Source organism: Cebus imitator, unplaced genomic scaffold (genome assembly GCF_001604975.1).
Source record: "Cebus imitator isolate Cc_AM_T3 unplaced genomic scaffold, Cebus_imitator-1.0 Scaffold39, whole genome shotgun sequence".
In the NCBI taxonomy this organism is placed as follows: Eukaryota; Metazoa; Chordata; class Mammalia; order Primates; family Cebidae; genus Cebus; species Cebus imitator.
This window is the reverse complement of record NW_016107354.1, coordinates 8,002,145-8,019,175: the sequence shown is the minus strand read 5'-3', so window position 1 is coordinate 8,019,175 and position 17,031 is coordinate 8,002,145. Positions and strand designations below refer to the sequence as shown.

The window sequence follows — 17,031 nt, the reverse complement described above, 5'->3', positions numbered from 1 at the left end:
AAAAAAAAACATGAACGACAATAACAAAACCCAGTTTGCTGGGCATGGTGGTGCACGCCTGCAGTCCCAGCTACTTGGGAGGCTGAGGCAGGAGAATCGCTTGAACCTGAGAGGCAGAGGTTGCAGTGAGCTGAGATCACACCACTGCACTCCAGCCTGGGTGACAGAGTAAGACTGCATCTCAAAACAAAACAAAACAAAACAATTGCTATCCTATTCCAAACCTGAAATCTATAGATCAAGGGATGAATTTATTTTTATTTTATTTTTGAGTTGGAGTCTCACTCTGTTGCCCAGGTTAGAGTGCAGTGACAATCTCAGTTCACTGCAACTTCTTGGTTTCAAGGAATTCTCCTGCCTCAGCCTCCTGAGTAGCTGGGATTACAGGTGTGAGCCACCGCATCCTGCCTAATTTTTGTATTTTTAGTAGAGATGGGTTTCACCATGTTGGCCAGGCTGGTCTCAAACTCCTGACCTCAAGTGATCTGCCCGCCTCAGCCTCCCTAAGTGCTGGGATTACAGGCTTGAGCTACTGTGCCCAGCCTCAATGTACTAATTTAACCTCCTTCAACTTGCCACCCATCCCCACACTGTTCTGAGATTTAGATATAGAGTCATCCTCTTGTATAGATGCACCACAGCCGCTGAGAAAGAGCATTTAGCTTGCTCTGAAGGGAAGTTAATTGCAGATGCACTGCCAGGATCTTTGTCCTCTTGGGGCACAGTCAGGCTACTTCCCTCAGAAACGATCAGCAGCTCCCCTCTGTTTTCAGAGTACAGCCCAAACCTTTGGGTTTGACATTTAAGGCCCTATGTGATCCATTTCCAAACTTTTACTCAGTTTTAGAGCCGAAGTTTGTCTCTCATCCTGGGTCTTCTTTTCCTTGCGTACGTTCTGCACTTTGCCCTATCTGCATATGTTCCTGCTCACCCTTGGTGTGGCTTTTCACCTGTTGCCCACCTGTGAGACGTCACTCATCGTCTGCAGAAGTCTGACCTGCAGACCCTGACTCAACGACGGATGAATGAATGCACTCTCACACCATTACTGTGTTCCAAGTGGGCTAGGGATGGCCATTGGCTACTTTCAGAGGGCAAAATGCAACCAATCAACCCAGACCCTCTGTCTGTCCACACATTTATTCCCCGAAGATTTTACAACAGAGGTTCTAAGTTAACACACTTGTGGATAATTAACATGGTTAAAAGAGTGGTTATACGACTGACAAAAGCTTTAGGTTCAGGGGCCCAGAGTAAAAGCTATCAACAGGTAATTCCCCTTTGATCTTCCCCATCCAGCACAAAGTTAACCTGAGTAAACAGAGTAGAGATGAATGGGTGTGGGGTAAGCCTTTTGATGGGTCTCTATCTCTTTCTAACTTAATGGACTGACTGGCTGCCTTAGGCCTGCGGCAATAAAACCTTTCAGCTTTCCAAAAGGTTTGAGACTATATAACTTTCCCTATTTTCCATAATAGTTTGCTTCCACCCCGAGTGAACAGCAACATTTCCCCCTTGTTTTCAACACTATCAGGCTTTGCTGTCTGCCAGCCAGTGATTGGTTCAGCTATGGGTCTGTCAGGTGATTCGGTCATTGCTTTCATTCCAGCTTTGCATCCTAGGATTAATAAATAACATAAGACAATTATGACTACAATTAGCAACAGTTGTTTCCAGTTAAAGAGTGACTTGCAGGAATGGGGGTCTAACCAGGAGAGAGGATTTTGCACACCTTTCCATATTTTTGACCAGATTATCCACAAAAGCAGCTGTTTGTACTGACTCAGTAATAGAGCCACTGCAACGCTGGCTGTTGTCAGGATGACCATGGCTGGGAGTATAGAAGCTAGAAGTATAACTATGAATCTTTTATGTTTGACCTATAGTATTACTTGGCATTTCAGTTTACTATATGACATTAATGAGAAACTTTACGAGAGGCATGTTAATCCTTTTTAGTTAAGCAGTTGCCTTGTTAGAGGCTGTGAAGGGGGTGTTAGTTTAAGTTACAGAGCAGAAAAATTGTGGATTAGAAGATGAGCTTGATAGAGTGTAGCAAGTACAGGTTGCAAGCAAAGTGAAAGAATAAAAAACAAATCCTAAGCAGGATTCACTTAGCTTTTTGCGTTGTCCTCTTCAGCATTCCTCAGGTGAAGTTTGGGGCTTATGTGGTCTAAGAAAGCTGCATCGTGCTGCAGGGTTTCTCTCAGGCTGGCTTAGGTTTTTACTTCTTTCCATCCTTTAACGAGCATGCAGTTTTTTGGCTGGTGCTGGTATGCTGGAAATTCTAGTAGTTTTGTCTGTGCTGAGAGACTTTTTATAATTTTTGTAAAAGAACAGGTTAGTGCTTTAAGAAAAACGTTGCCAGTTTACAGAAAAACTGGATATTTCTTTAACTTTTAACCAATATGTTTACACACAGAATTCCTTTTACAATTAATGTTTTAAAACTTGCTTAGACCTTTACAACAAAATTTATACAACCTACTTGCATAAATTCCCTTTTATAACATTTTTCACAACTTTCACTGACAACTTGGACATGCCTTAACATCTTTTGACTTTGTTTTACAACCTTCCTTACCTCTTTCTTTTTCTCTCTCTCTTACTGATCCTTTCTTTCTATTTCTCTTTTTGATTTTTCTGTTTCTATGTGTGTTGGTTAAGCAGTGATGTTATCACTGGTAAGCCTGCTTGTCCATTGCCGTAAACTAATAGGCCAGGCAGTGAGCTATAGACTTAAAGCTGCTTTAAGATTTTGTAGTAGGGCCGGGCACGGTGGCTCAAGCCTGTAATCCCAGCACTTTGGGAGGCCAAGGCGGGTGGATCACGAGGTCAAGAGATTGAGACCATCCTGGTCAACATGGTGAAACCCCGTCTCTACTAAAAATACAAAAAATTAGCTGGGCATGGTGGTGCGTGCCTGTAATCCCAGCTACTCAGGAGGCTGAGGCAGGAGAATTGCCTGAACCCAGGAGGCGGAGGTTGCGGTGAGCCGAGATCGCGCCATTGCACTCCAGCCTGGGTAACATGAGTGAAACTCCGTCTCAAAAAAAAAAAAAAAAAATATTTTGTAGTAGATAAACTGAGGAAGCCAACTTACTTACTATATTTATAAGCTGAGCAGAGAAAGTTTTTAATGCTAGTATCACAGCTTTAATTTCAACTCTTTAACTGCTAGTAAACTTAGATTGGGTGATTGAATTACGTGGTTTTTACCAGACTTTAGATTTTCTTTGTTTACTTGACCTATTCAGCAAACAGTGTTAAAGCATTAGGTACGGAGAAGGGCAATACTACTTTAAATTGTTTTTTCCTTAAAGGAATCTTGATGATATTAGGATTAACTTAACAATTGACTGCAGTAATCGTTCAAATGGCAAGCTGAAATTGGTGACATGAAGTTTAAAAGGAAATTTGAAAATATCTCTAGAAGCAAAGACTCAAAGAATATACTTTAACCATGTGATTAAAGTTATAGGCAGAATAGCTTAAACCTTGCCATTGAGTTTTCAGGCTGACCAAGTTTATGGACTTTAAATTAGCAAACTGTTCTGAAAACAATGATTTACTAGTTGAGCCAAGACTATCTTTAATCCATCTTTCGTGCATGTGTTTTCACCACACTCACATACAAATTTCTTTTACCTTTTGAGAAATGGGCACAACATTTTTACTTCTTAATTCAATAATTATTATTTAACTTGGCTTAAAGTTTTCCTTTAAAGGATAATGAGTGGTTTTACATACTTAGTTTTTAATTGCTCTTTAACTTATTTGTGGGCTTTTTTAAATAGCTGATTGAAATTTATCATCTAAATTTACAAAATTAAGGGTAAATAAGGCTTGTGCTAATAGTGCTGCTTTTAAGATAGAAAACAGGTTTTGCAACTTATCAGTCAGGAAATTCTTTTCCAGTGAGGAGCAAGGCTATATGGCTGGCTTTTAATTGCTTCTACTAATTCATGGGCTTGCTGTAATTTCTCTCCCTTTAGAGATTACTGCTTTACTTAATTTGAATTTTAAAAGAGCTATGTTAAGAATAAGGTTGGAATAACAACAGTGGCTAATGTTAGCAAAAGGTTTTACAAATCCTTAAATTTTACTTAAATCTTAGCAGAGAATTACAGTTTGGGATGTTGCTCATATACAAAGAACACATGAAATTTCATGTGGGATACATGTGTGACCCCGCCCAGCTGCTGCTTGCTGCTTGCTGCTTTCGGCTTGCTCTGCTCCCTCCTCCCGCCTGGGCTGCGGCTGCCAGCCTGGGTGGAGCTTCCCTGCAGCGGAGCCTTTTCTCCCTTTTTTTCCCTTTCACTTGGCTGCGTGTCTTTAGCCTGAAATGCCTTTTTCTTATCTTTTTATATACAAACACCTGATTTTCTTGCCAATTATCAATTACTGGGCAGGCTAAGAGTTTCTTTTGTAATGCCACTTGCTTAAAACAATTTCCTATAGTTGTAGCATTTCCTTTGTCCCTTTTCCTATTTATTAGATGCCTCTGTGCATAATTCCTCCCGTGTTCCCAGAGCTTTACGTCCAGCATGCCTACGGGCCTTGGGAAACAGCAGTTTGAATTATGTTTCTTAGTGGAGCTTGATATGTTTCTGTTGCACTGATAACTGCTGTCCCATGCTGAAGCCCTAACCTGAAACAGTGCCTCCCCAAGCTTGGCAATTCCCAGTGGATACCGAAGACTTACTTCTACTTTACCTGACCTGACTGCACGGCCCTCTTTACTTTCTGGTCTCGGGAGATCTGCTGTTTCTTCTTTCCTTCTTCACGGTGATCAGTCACCACCTGAGACGTTGCTCCCCATCTGTGGAAGTCTGACCTGCAGACCCTGACTCAACGATGGATGAATGAGTGCACTCTCACACCATTACAGTGTTTCAAGTGGGCTAGGGATGGCCATTGGCTGCTTTCAGAGGGTGAAATGCAACCAATCAACCCAGACCCTCTGTCTGTCCACACATTTATTCCCCCAAGATTTTACAACAGAGGTTCTAAGTTAACACACTTGTGGATAATTAACATGGTTAGACAAGTGGTTGAGTGGTCTAACTGACAAAAGCTTTAGGTTCCAGGGCCCAGAGTAAATGTTATTAACAGGTAATTCCCCTTTGATCTTCCCCATCCAGCACAAAGCTAACGTGAGTGGAAATGAATGGGTGTGGGGTAAGCCCTTTGATGGGTCTCCGTCTCTTTCTAACTTAATGGACTGGCTGGCTGCCTTCAGTCTTCCCCAATAAAACCTTTTGGCCTCCCAAAAGGTTTGAGACTGTAATCTATAACTTTCCCTAAGTATTTTCCGTAATATTTTCCCACCACCCCAAGCGAATAGCAACACGTGATTTCGCCAGGATTCTGTCCCCCTCACATGGATATGAGGCCCATGTAATTGTCAGAACCCTGAGCTTATGCAGGCCCCACACTTGGTTTAATGTTCTGCTTTCACTGTTTTGAAATTCTTAATAATTGATGAACAAAGTCCCCAACATTTTTTTTTTTTTTCCCATTCTGGCTTCTCAACAAGTCCCCATATTTTTATTTTGCAGTGGTTCCTACAAATTAGGTAGGTGCTCCTGACTGCCACAGTAGATCTAGGATAGAGCCCAAGATTTCACATTTCTGACAAGATCCCAGGTGATGCTGATGCCTCTGGTCCGTGGGTCACACTTTGAGTAGCAAGGCTCAGTCTAAAGTGTGTTAGACCTAACAACTTGGAAGGAACCTGAAAGACAGTATGGAGCTGAAGTCCCCGGCAGCTGAAATACTCATCACAAGCTGTTAAGTGAGACATAAATTTGGATATTTTTTTAACATTCTGTATTTTGGAGTATCTTTGTTAAAGCAAGTTAGCCTTACCCTAACTAAAGGAAGTGAAGGAGAGCAGGTCGCACAGTTCCGTCCTTTTCTAATTTTGGAAAAAATTTTGGAAAAAGCCTACAAGGCTTTTTTTGAGTGGTCAAATCCAAGCTCATGCTCTCTGGTTCGCTTCGTCCAGTGCTGGGGGCGTGGAGATGCTGACTGGAATGACCTTACTGATCTGAAGGGCTGGAGACTGACTCCGGAAGAAGACCTCTTAGACTTCTAGCCCAGACCATGCAGTGCAGCCCAACTTAACCAGAGTTCTGTTTTGAAGTTTGGGACCAAACCCCAACCAACAATCGAGTACTGGTCATTGTCGTCAGAACTTATCTCCACTGGGGACCTTGTGGGTTTGATTGGGCATAAGATTCATATATTCCTTGTATCCCCTAACCATAAAGGCCATCATATTACCCTCATTTTACCCCAACCTCTAACAAAGTGCCTTTGTTGTAAGAAAACAAAAACAAGTTATTTTAAGCAAAAGATGATGTAATGTGTTACAATCTTATTGCTAGGAATGACACCAGGTCCCTAAACCTATTACCGCCCCATAGCATCCCTAAATTCCTTCAGTGTCTTATGGAGCACTGTGCTCCAGATCATGATCCCCCTGGGAGTGGCATCTGTGTGGGACTGCAAGGGTTATGGTGGGTTTCCTTAGTCCATGTGGTTTACACTTCTCTATCTCTCCCAGCCGCCCTGCCCCTCTTCCCATCTTGGCTTCCCTACCCAGTATAGTTTCTTCTTGTCTCTTTTATTCTCAGTCTAAGATCCAATCCATTTCTTTGTTCCCAAGTGAACTTGCTGTGTCCAGACTTAACTTTCAAAAAGCAAAGCTTTGCGTTTTGTATCAGATGCAGCCTATCAACTACTTCAGACCTTCTGGCCCCCTCTTCTTTCTCCAGCCACTGCTACAGTGATGAGTTCCACCACAGGCTTTGATTCATTTCATGTAGGTACAACCTGGCAGCACCTTGCTTTGGGTCTGCTCCATGGACGTTCTGTTTCCTATTCCAGGTAGATCCGCTGGACACTCACATGTGCCTAGACAAGAAATGCAGAAAAGTTAGCAGTGGTGGGGCCACCCTTGACCAAAGGGAGATGGAGGCCAGTTGCTAGGTGCCTTTCTTTTTGGATTCCTGATGGAGAGCACTGAGACACTTCTTATACGATGTTCCTCTGAAGGTCCCAGTGGCATCAGTTATGTGACTCTTATGCATGGCCAGCTCTATAACGTGTCCCTGTATTGGCCTTGCTCCTCACTGTTTTATCCACTGTCTCACTCCTGCTCCCAAGTTCATTCACTGAATAAAATACCTGCACACAAGACTTTGTTTCTGCTTTCTTTTCAGGAGAACCCATGCTAAGAATTGTGGAAAGGTGGTGAAGGTGGGAAGGAGATGCAGTGGGAGAGGCTGCTATTCTTTGGGGCGTTATCACCCAGACTTAGTCTGTTATCCAAGTTGAGGGTGCATTAGGTAAGAAACAGAACATACCCAGTCATCATTGCAGGCTGAGTCTTCTCTCTCCCCACGTGACCTGCTTCCTTCTCCCTCTGCTCTGATGTCTCCCACATCTGTTCAGCAGAGCTCCCTGACCCTACCTGCAGATGCAGCATGGCTTATGGCTTGGTATAGCAACTACTGAAGGATCCTCAACCTCTAGTCTCCAGGCAAGCCTCCAACTACACTCTGGGGTACTAGGGAGAATGGCACATCCACACTTAATAACAAGAGACTCAAAGGCATTACTTCTGATCAAGGAACTAATTTTACAAAAAATGAAGTGTGACCGGGACCCATGCTTATGGAATTCACTGGTCTTGCCATGTTCCCTGTCTTCCTGAAGAAGAGAGGGAGTCTCCACTGCTGAATCTCTTGACCTTGTTCCGTGTATCCCAGGTTCTGGAGTCAGATGAACCAGCCTGTGGTCCTGGCTCTGTACCTGTTACATGTGTGACTTTGGAGAAGGTCCTGAGTATGTATCTCTAAACCTGTTTGTCCAACTGAGAACATCAAAGGCTTCTCTGGAGTGTCAATCAGATAAAGCATGTAAAGTAAAGGACACAGTCTTGCAATTGCAATTTAAAAGATGGCAGCCATTCTAGTTACTATTCACTGGCCTTCCATACCCCAGCAGAGTTTGCACTGCCACCAGTGTGTGCCTGTATTGAGGCTCCTGTTGTGTCGTGTCTACCTGCTGCAGTCCCTTCCTCTTTCAAACAATAAACACAGTCAGATGACAATGAGTGAGACTAATGTATCTTGTGAAGAGCTATACAGGACAATAGAAATGACAGTGTTTTTGTGAACTGGTCAAATGCTAGTTAGAGGGGTTTCCAGTCCGGCAGGGGAACTGACAACAGAACCAGTTCTGAGAGGAGTAGGCAAAGATGAACCAGCAGGCGTGAACAAAGTGCTTGGGAGCCACAAACCCTGCCCCAAAGTGTGGTTCGTGGCTACTGAGAAGGCTCTTCAAGGAAGTGGAATTTTTGTCTGGACATGAATTCTAAGTCAGTGGAAAGAAAGATGAGGGAAACTGATGGGAGAGCCATTCTTTAGGGAGAATAAAAAGAAACTTTAAAAATTGTGTCAGTTAGAAGCAGGGTGATGCCCATAAAAATAATAAAATGAGAAAATAAAATTTTAAAATGGGATTAGGAATAGGGGCTAGTGTTGGTAAGACTAAGTATTAGCTTCCAGGACTCCTGGGGTGGGGCTTTCCAAAGCCTCAGGGAAAGGACATTGAGGACAAGGCCTGGAGGTTGAGAAGAGGACAGGGCACAATTGACTGGACAGTGAAGAGTTCGGGGCACACAGAGGCCTGGAGATAGCAATAAAATGACTGGCGAGGCCGCTGAATGACCAGGGTGAGGGGGTGGGTGAGCGGTGTGAGACGATTGATTGATGTAGCCACAGATAGAAAAGGAAGAGTTTAACATAGAGAGTTATGAACGACTAAGATGAGATTAGCTACTAAGGGATAAAGAGCACAGAAATAATTTTGGGAAAGGGCTCCTCACAAGGCTGAGATTTAAATCTTGCTGGAGAGTGTGTGGCTGTAGCCACTGGGTGGCAGGACGCTTTTGCTGGGTGCCACAAGCCAAAGCTGACAAGCAACGAGCTCCCCATTGAGGTGCCAGCAAAATGTTACAGGGGTGCAGTTGAACTCACTGGGAATGTGGCTGGGGTCCTGCGAGCTCACTGGGCAGCTGCTTACGTAGGGTAAGGGATGGGAGGCTGCCGAAACCCCTGGGATCCTGTGGGGGTGGCCACTGAACTCATTATGCCCTTGCCTTAGGCATGCCCAGGATGCCCTGTGTGCCCTGGAGTTGCCTCCCACACACCCAGGCTCCACCTTCGCCCAGAAGGGTCACACCTTTATACCAAACAGGCAGTCTATACCACAAAGAATAACACAGTTTCCGCAAATTCCACCTCTTAAATATTTATTAGACATTTATTGTGTCCCCTCTCCCCACTTTGTATCCCTGCCCTGGGGGGCTCACAGCCAGGTCTCCTGAGGGCAGAGTAAAGAGGAAGCTCAGTATTTCTCGGGCAGGCCTTCAGGTCGGAAGTGATTGGGGTCTTTGCCACTCCGGCCCCATTCGTTGGCAGCCTGGTCAGCCAGCGAGTCCTCCGCACCATGGCCAAAGAGTTGCTGGAGATCTTCTCTGGCATTGCTGTAGTCCAGGCACGCAGAAGGAGATTAATCACCAGGCTGGTGAGCGATAGCTCACCCTCCCACTCTCCCCAGTGCAAGGTAGAGCTCTGGGAGGAGCTCAGAAAGGCCAAGGAAGGAGGGGTAAAAACACTGACCCTGCCTGGGCACGGCCCCACTCAGCCAGGCTGGGCACCACTAGGCTGGATGAACAGCACCCAGAGACAGAGGGTGAGGAATCACTCACTCCCACCATCCACTCAGACCCTCGCACTGAGCACAGAGGCAGAGAGAGGGCAAGAGCAGGAGGGGCCGCAACCTCTAACTTCTCTACAAGGAGCTTGTCTTCCTCCTGACAGCTCAAGGCAGGCAAGCTCTGCTCACCCAGCCCTGGTATCCCAGAAGCTCAGTTACCTGATCACTCTTGCAGCCCAGGCACCCCCAGGTCCCCTTTGGGCAGCGTCATAGTTCCCCCGAGCGTGGAAGTATTTGTCTGCGCCGATGTAATTGGCCTCTCTCATGTCAGAGTAGGCTCTCCACATGTCCCGAGCCCCTGGAAAGGAAAGGAAAGGCAGAAGGGACGTCAGGAGAACATAAAGACTCTGACAACCCCTTAGAGAGGAATGAAAGAAGGACCAATCTTCCGTTGACTTCAAGCTTTCAGCCTGTGATCATAGCAGCCCTGGATACCATGGGTTGAGAAGCACATTCCTTTATCCTAGTTGGCTTCTCCAGGTCCGCTGATGAAGCTGCTTAGGATAAGATCCAGGAGTGCACATGAATGAGGTGGTGACATAAAAGACTGATGCTGAGAAAGGTGGCAGACACAGAGCACTTCTGCCCTGCCTACTAACATATATGTACTTGCAAATGGAACACACGGTATTGTGACCTGAGTTCCAGAGGCTGTTGGTAACATAAAAGTCCCTAAACGGACCCTCAATAAGTGCACTGATGCTGTGGGTGGCTTGAGGAAGCAGTAGAGCAGTGGTGCTCAGCCTTGGCTGCACCTTCTTTTTATTTCTTTATTTTTTTTAGACAAATTATTGCTGTCACCCATGCTGGAGCACACTGGCACGATCTCAGCTCACTGCAACCTCTGCTTCCCGGGTTCAGGTGATTCTCCTACCACAGCCTCCTGAGTAGCTGGGATTACACGTGCCTGCCACCATGCCTGGCAAAATTTTCATATTTTTAGTAGAGACACGGTTTCACCATGTTGGTCAGGCTGCTCAGGAACTCATGACCTCAAGTGATTCACCCACCTTGGCCTCCCAAAGTGTTGGAATTACAGATGTGAGCCTCAGCTGCAGTTTCTAATCACCCAGAGAGAAACTGAAAGTTCCAATGCACAGGTCACACCCCAGAACAGTTTCTGCAGACTTGTTGGGGAGTTGCAGGCATGAGTAGTTCAGGTGCCTCCAAGGAGTGGCTGAGATTCATAACCATCAAGCTCTGGGATGTGATCGGTGAGGCATCTACCTGGCAAGAGCTCTGGCTTCAACCATAGCCGGGCTCAAACCCTGGCTCTGCCATCGGCTAACTGGCAGTAAGTCCCTGGGCATCAGCCTCAGCTGCTCTAAACCTCAGCTTTCTCACCTTCAAAGAGGGGAAGGTGCCCGCCTCACAGAGTCATTCTGAAATTAAGTGAAAATGCTCTGGTCCTTGTGGGAGCTTGCTGCACGTCAGTTCCCATCTCCTGTCAAGAGGGCTGGGGAAGGAAAGGAAACAGAACAAACCAGGAAGGGAGCCCCTGGCAGAGCAAGGCTAAAGGGCCCTGGACATTATCCCACTAGGAACTTGAAGGAGGAAGGAGAAAGAAGACAGAAGTGTCAACAGCCTCAGTGAAACTCTTATGCGATTTGTGCTGAGGGCTATTTTACACAATTGCAGACCTTATTTTGCATCTTGTACTCAAAACAAACAGCTCAGCTGCTCCTGGGAAGGATGATTGTTTTTTGTCTGAGTAACTGACTGACAATAATCCTCAACCCTCTAATCTGTTTAGCAGCTCCCCAGACACCTGTTGAGCAGCACAACCTAAGGTAGCGGCTCAAACCTTAAGAAAGCAGGAAAATACCGCATGTGGGTTGTTACTGGATTCCCTGTCCCTTATGCCCCAGCAGATGCATTTTTGATAAACCTTGCAGCGGCTTCTGTAACATGATGGATCCACTGAACACACCCTGAGAGCCTGCACTACGGGGAAAGGAGATATTTCTAGGAGCTCTGAAGGACCGAGATGGGCAATCCAGCGAACCCTAGCTCTTGGCAGGCCTTAGCAACACAGATACTAGCAACTCTCTGGTTCAAAAGCAGCCTTCTGGAAGCGTCATTTCCCCATTTTATCAGGTCCAGGGTGGTGTTTCTCTTCAGAAATCCTGCATACCTTCTGAATACTTACCACCAAAAGCCTCGCGAATGAATGAAAACCAGCTGTGGACACCCAGAACCAAAGAGCAGAAAACCAGGCCCGTGAGAAGCTTCATGGTGCTGAAATGAGAGGAGAGGTCAGGCAGTCGCCTACAAGACCGGCACACCTTCCCTTGGGACTTATATTCTAATGAGAGCCTCGTTATTTCCACTGGCTCTTATTAGAATCTTAGTGGCTCATCTAGGAAACCTTGTAACAGGACCTCACTCAGCGCCAGAAGCCCTCGGTTCTGAACCCATCAGCCCTGACTGTGTAAGAGGATGCCAATGTGGCATTGATGGAGGAAGGCAGCAGTTATGACCAGACTCCCTCAAGCAGCCTGTAATTCCCCACAACCCATGGACCATGGGTTCCCTCTGCCCAGCACAGAGCTCACACAGGATAAACACAAAGCAGGATCACTATTTTTCATTCTTAAAGCCTTTAGCACCTGGGATTCCCAGGTGGTCCCTCATCCAAGTACTACCAGGCCTGATCCTGCTTACCTCCCTAGATCAGAGGAGCTAAGACACCTTCAGAATGGTCTGGCTGTAGGCCCCAGGATGACTGTTTTTTTTTTTTTTAAAGGAAATGATAATCTTTTTGGGAAAGAGAAAACATAAAGTTTAAAAAAAAAATCACTCCTTGGCATACTCCTCACCTGATCTGTGCTGGAGCCGAGCTGCTGGTCCCTGCTGCCAGGGAGAGGTGGCTGCTATTTATACTGAGCCTTCCCTGCTGGGCTCATGGGAGGGAAGAAAAGCTGGATGTGGTCCCTGGTGAAAGTCCCTGCAGGTCATTTCCCCGACAAAAGGGTCTAAGACAAGTTCCTGGATGCCAGTGGTTTCTTCATCCTGGGTCATTTATCCCAGTTGTGCAACCAGAGGGAACAAGACAGGTTTGCTGTGCCTTGGCAGCTGTCAGGGCAGACCAGCTCTGCTCCTTAACACTGGGGGAGCTGAGGCTGCAGAGATGAGAGTGAGGGCCCTGTGATGGTGGCACCCAGGCTGCTGGACGGTGTGGAATGATGGGTCTTCAGCCAGCTCCTGACTGTACCAGTCATTTCCTCAGGATGGTCCCTGCTGGGCTGAGATGTGTGTCTACAGCCTGCGGAAGTCTGACCTGCAGACCCTGACTCAACGACAGATGAATGAATTCACTCACACCATTACGGTGCTTCAACCAGGGATGGATGTCGGCTGCTTTCAGAGGGTGAAATGCAACCAATCAACCCAGACCCTCTGTCTGTCATAGATTTGTTCCCAAGATTTTAAAATAGAGGTTCTAAGTTAATACTCTTGTGGATAATTAACCACTCTTGTGGTTATACGACTGACAAAAGCTTTAGGTTCGGAGACCCAGAGTAAATGCTATTAGCAGGAAATTCCCCTTTGATCTTCCCAGGAGTGGGCCACCCAGCACAAAATTAACTTGAGTGAACAGTTGAATGGAGACAAATGGGTGTGGGGTAAGGCCTTTGATCATCTCTATCTCTCCCCAACTTAACAGAGTGGACCAGCAGGCCACCTTTGGCCTGCTCCAATAAAACCTTTTGGCCTTCCAAAAGGTTTGAGAATATATTCTATAACTTTCCCTAATATATATTTAATATTTTCCAACCACCCCGAGTGAATCTCAACACTGGGCCACATGGTAGATGCCTCTGAAATGAAGACCCTCTGAGTTCATGTCCAAAGCTTCAAAACTGACAGATTAGGTCCAGCACAGTGGCTCACTCCTGTAATTTCAGTGCTTTTGGAGGCCAAGTCAGGAGAGTCACTTGGGGTCAAGAGTTTAAGATCAATCTGGGTATAATCGTAAGATCTTGTGCCTGCAAAAAATAAAAATAAATGAACCGGGTGTGGTGGTGTGTACCTGCAGTCCCAGCTACTCGAGACGCCGAGGCAGGAGGATTGCTGGAGGGCCCAGCAGGTCAAGGCTGCAGTGAGCTATAATGATGCCACTGTACTCCAGCCTGGGCGACAGAGCAAGACCTTGTCTCCAAAACAAAATAAAACTGACAGCCTAGTCCTGCCATGTCTCATGTGTGCCCTGGAAGGCTTCTTTCACCCCTCTGTCTAAATATCCCGAGATTCACCTCCTTGGCACAGAAAATCCCTGCTCAGCAGGCCTAGCCAATTAGCAAATGCGTCATGTAAGCTGGCTCCTGAGCTGGTGGCAATATAGAGAAGGGGACTTTCTGCTGCCCCAGCCTGGTCCTGGAACCCCACATTGGGAGACTGAAAGTGTGGTGCCATCAATTGGCAACCCAGCTGGGGCAGTGCCAGACTTCCAGGCAGGGGAGGGTTGGGGAGCTCTTGGTCTGCTGTATTACCCTGGAAGGGTGCAGGGGGCTCCCAGGTCATTGTCTCATGGGAATATCAGCAGGGTCAGACTAGTTCTGCAGAGGCTGGTGGGGGAGCATGGTGGTCAGAGAGGGGTCAGTGCCAGAGCCCAGCAGGGCTGAGGCCAGGACATGCAGAGAGGCTGGTGGACATAGCAGCTCCTCTGGTTTCTTCTTCTCCAGTCCATTTTCACTCTCGGTGTTTCTTTCCCTCCCTCCCTCCCTCCCTCCCTCCCTCCCTCCCTCTGTTCCTTCTTCCCTCCCTCCCTCCCTCCCTTCTTTCCTTCCCTTTCCTCTCCTCTCCTCTTGTCTTGTCTTCTCTCCTTTCTTTTCTTTCTTATTCTTTGAATTTCTTTCTTATTCTGGGCTGGAGTGCGGTGGCACGATGACGGCTCACTGCAGCCTCAGCTTCCCAGGTTTAAGTGATCCTTACATCGCAGCCTCCCAAGTAGCTGGGACTAGAGTTATTTGCCAACACGTCTGGGTGATTCAAAAAAATTTTAGTACAGCCTGGGCAACACCATGTTGCCCAGGATAGTCTCAAACTCCTAACCTGCAATCCTCCTGCCTTGGCCTCCCAAAGTGCTGAGATTATAGGCATGAGTTATCATGCCTGACCAGAAGTTCATATCTGATTGCTTCTATGTTTCACTGAAATAGGAAGCCAAGTTGTCAACTGAGAAGAGAATGAATGAGGAGTTATGGGAAGTTTCAGGAGAGCAGAGAAGTAAAAAGTGGTCATCTAAGAGAGAAAGAATGTGATTGAACTTGAGAAAGGTAGTGGATTGTATAGTAGCTCAAGATTAATGACCACAAATTTAAAGTGAGACAAGTCATAGCAGTCATGTTTTTTTCTGATCACATTCAGCTGCCAAGTTTCAGACTTTTAGCAAGTGGCAAATTGGATATCACTGTGCAATACGTGCTTGTTTTAGTTGCATGAATGAACACATGCAAAGGTCAAAGGCGGAGAATACATGCAAAGGTCAAAGGAGGGGAATTCATTTAAAGATGAGGGAGGGTTATAGAGCACAGGGAGAAAGTTAACAGAGAGAGTGACTGAGAGTAAAAGATAGGGCATAACATAGACTTCAATGACCAAGGGCCCACAGGGCCACTGGGGACGAGGCTGCCCAGAGCGTAGCAGGAGCAGATCTTCCTCTGAGACAGGAAGGAGAGGAGAGAGAACAAGGAAGATGCATTTTGAAATGGAGGACAGAGGGGCTGGGTGCCATGGCTCACGCCTGTAATCCCAGCACATTGGGAGGCCAAGGCAGGGGAATCGCTTGAACCCAGGAGGCAGAGGTTGCAGTGAGCTGAGATCGTGCCACTGCACTCCAGCCTGGTGACAGAGCAAGACTCCACCTAAAAAATAAAAATAAAAAAAATAAATGGAGGGCAGAGATCCTGAGGGAAACCAGCAGGCCCCGTCCTTTACCTGTCATAGGACTTATCGCTGTCTACCTGTTGGCATTTCTGAGTTTGACCCAGAGTGCACAAAACACAGGTATAGAAGCCTTGTCAGGCTTATTGACAGATGAACTGTTGTCTCTTTAACACCAAACACAGCACCTCACCTGTAGCAGGTTCTCAGTAACTTTTATTGATTAAATGAGTCAATGCGTGAGTGAAGTAGGAGAAGTCATCTGCAATAGATCGATAGTTTGAAGGTTAAGAAGAATGGAAAAGCTTTGCAACAATGATGTATAGTCTTAGTCATTTAGAGATGAACATGGATATTGTTAAGATTCAATAAAGTATCAGCCTAGTTGAAATGTTTACATTCATTGTCAAAAAACATATTTAGAAGGCAAACCCTTATCACCTCTCTGAGGCTCCCAGAGAGATGTTATGAGGCATCATCTTCTGGGTCATGATGGCTTCTTAACTGGCTTCCACATTTCCACCTTTGCCGCCAGCTAGTCTCTTCTCAATATAGCAGCCACACTGTTACAACACAAGACAGCTGCTATCACTCGCAGCTCAAAACTCTCCAGAGGATTCCACTTCTACTCACAGTTGAAGACAAAGCCCTTATAATGGTTTCCAAACTTAAACTGACCGAGCTCCTGCCTCTCGTACCTTATCTAATCCACTTCTTTCCTCTTGCTCCGGCTCATTTTGCTCCGGCCACACTAGTCTGCAACCCTCCAGGCACATCATACCACAGGGGCATTGGATTAGCTGTTCCTTTCCTCTGGAACATTCTTTTCCCAGATATTTGCATATTGGGGCTTTGAGGGAGCCATGATCTGGGAATCCAGGATATGGGAAGGTCCAACAATGTAGTTATTGTCAATAAGAATATTGGCGGCCGGGCGCGGTGGCTCAAGCCTGTAATCCCAGCACTTTGGGAGGCCGAGGCGGGTGGATCACAAGGTCAAGAGATCAAGACCATCCTGGCCAACATGGTGAAACCCCGTCTCTACTAAAAATACAAAACATTAGCTGGGCATGGTGGCGCATGCCTGTAATCTCAGCTACTCAGGAGGTTGAGGCAGGAGAATTGCCTGAACCCAGGAGGCGGAGGTTGCGGTGAGTCGAGATCGCGCCATTGCACTCCAGCCTGGGTAACATGAGTGAAACTCTGTCTCAAAAAAAAAAAAAAAAAAAGAATATTGGCAGTGAATATTTTGGAAAAAGGGCTGTAAATGAACTGTAAAAATTTCTGATGACAATGGGAGAGGATTGGAGTGTTTTGTCAACAAATAGAATAAAGAGATACTTTGTCTCCAAA

At 46.1% G+C, this 17,031-nt stretch overlaps 1 protein-coding gene and 1 long non-coding RNA gene across 4 annotated transcripts; one reads left to right on the top strand and one right to left on the bottom strand.

Annotated features, from left to right (window-relative positions):
- Positions 1-491: 491 nt before the first annotated feature.
- LOC108302274 lies at positions 492-8,125 on the top strand. Its single transcript, XR_001824275.2, has 2 exons — positions 492-2,763; positions 3,078-8,125. It is a non-coding gene; the product is annotated as an uncharacterized LOC108302274 (long non-coding RNA).
- A 1,183-nt stretch (positions 8,126-9,308) lies between these two features.
- Positions 9,309-12,698, bottom strand: LOC108302272 (serum amyloid A-1 protein-like). 3 transcript variants are annotated; one of them, XM_017525847.2, is made up of 5 exons: positions 12,612-12,669; positions 12,457-12,517; positions 11,942-12,030; positions 9,952-10,090; positions 9,309-9,559 (listed from the first exon to the last, which is right to left on the bottom strand). In XM_017525847.2, the coding sequence occupies exons 3-5, from the start codon at positions 12,024-12,026 to the stop codon at positions 9,421-9,423; spliced, it is 363 nt and encodes a 120-aa protein (XP_017381336.1). In that variant the 5' UTR covers positions 12,027-12,030; positions 12,457-12,517; positions 12,612-12,669; the 3' UTR covers positions 9,309-9,420. The 3 variants fall into 3 exon arrangements, with proteins under 3 accessions (XP_017381336.1, XP_017381335.1, XP_037593462.1); XM_017525846.2 differs by lacking the exon at positions 12,457-12,517 and having other exon boundaries at positions 12,612-12,698; XM_037737534.1 differs by lacking the exons at positions 11,942-12,030; positions 12,457-12,517 and having other exon boundaries at positions 12,612-12,678.
- Between the last annotated feature and the right edge of the window lie 4,333 nt (positions 12,699-17,031).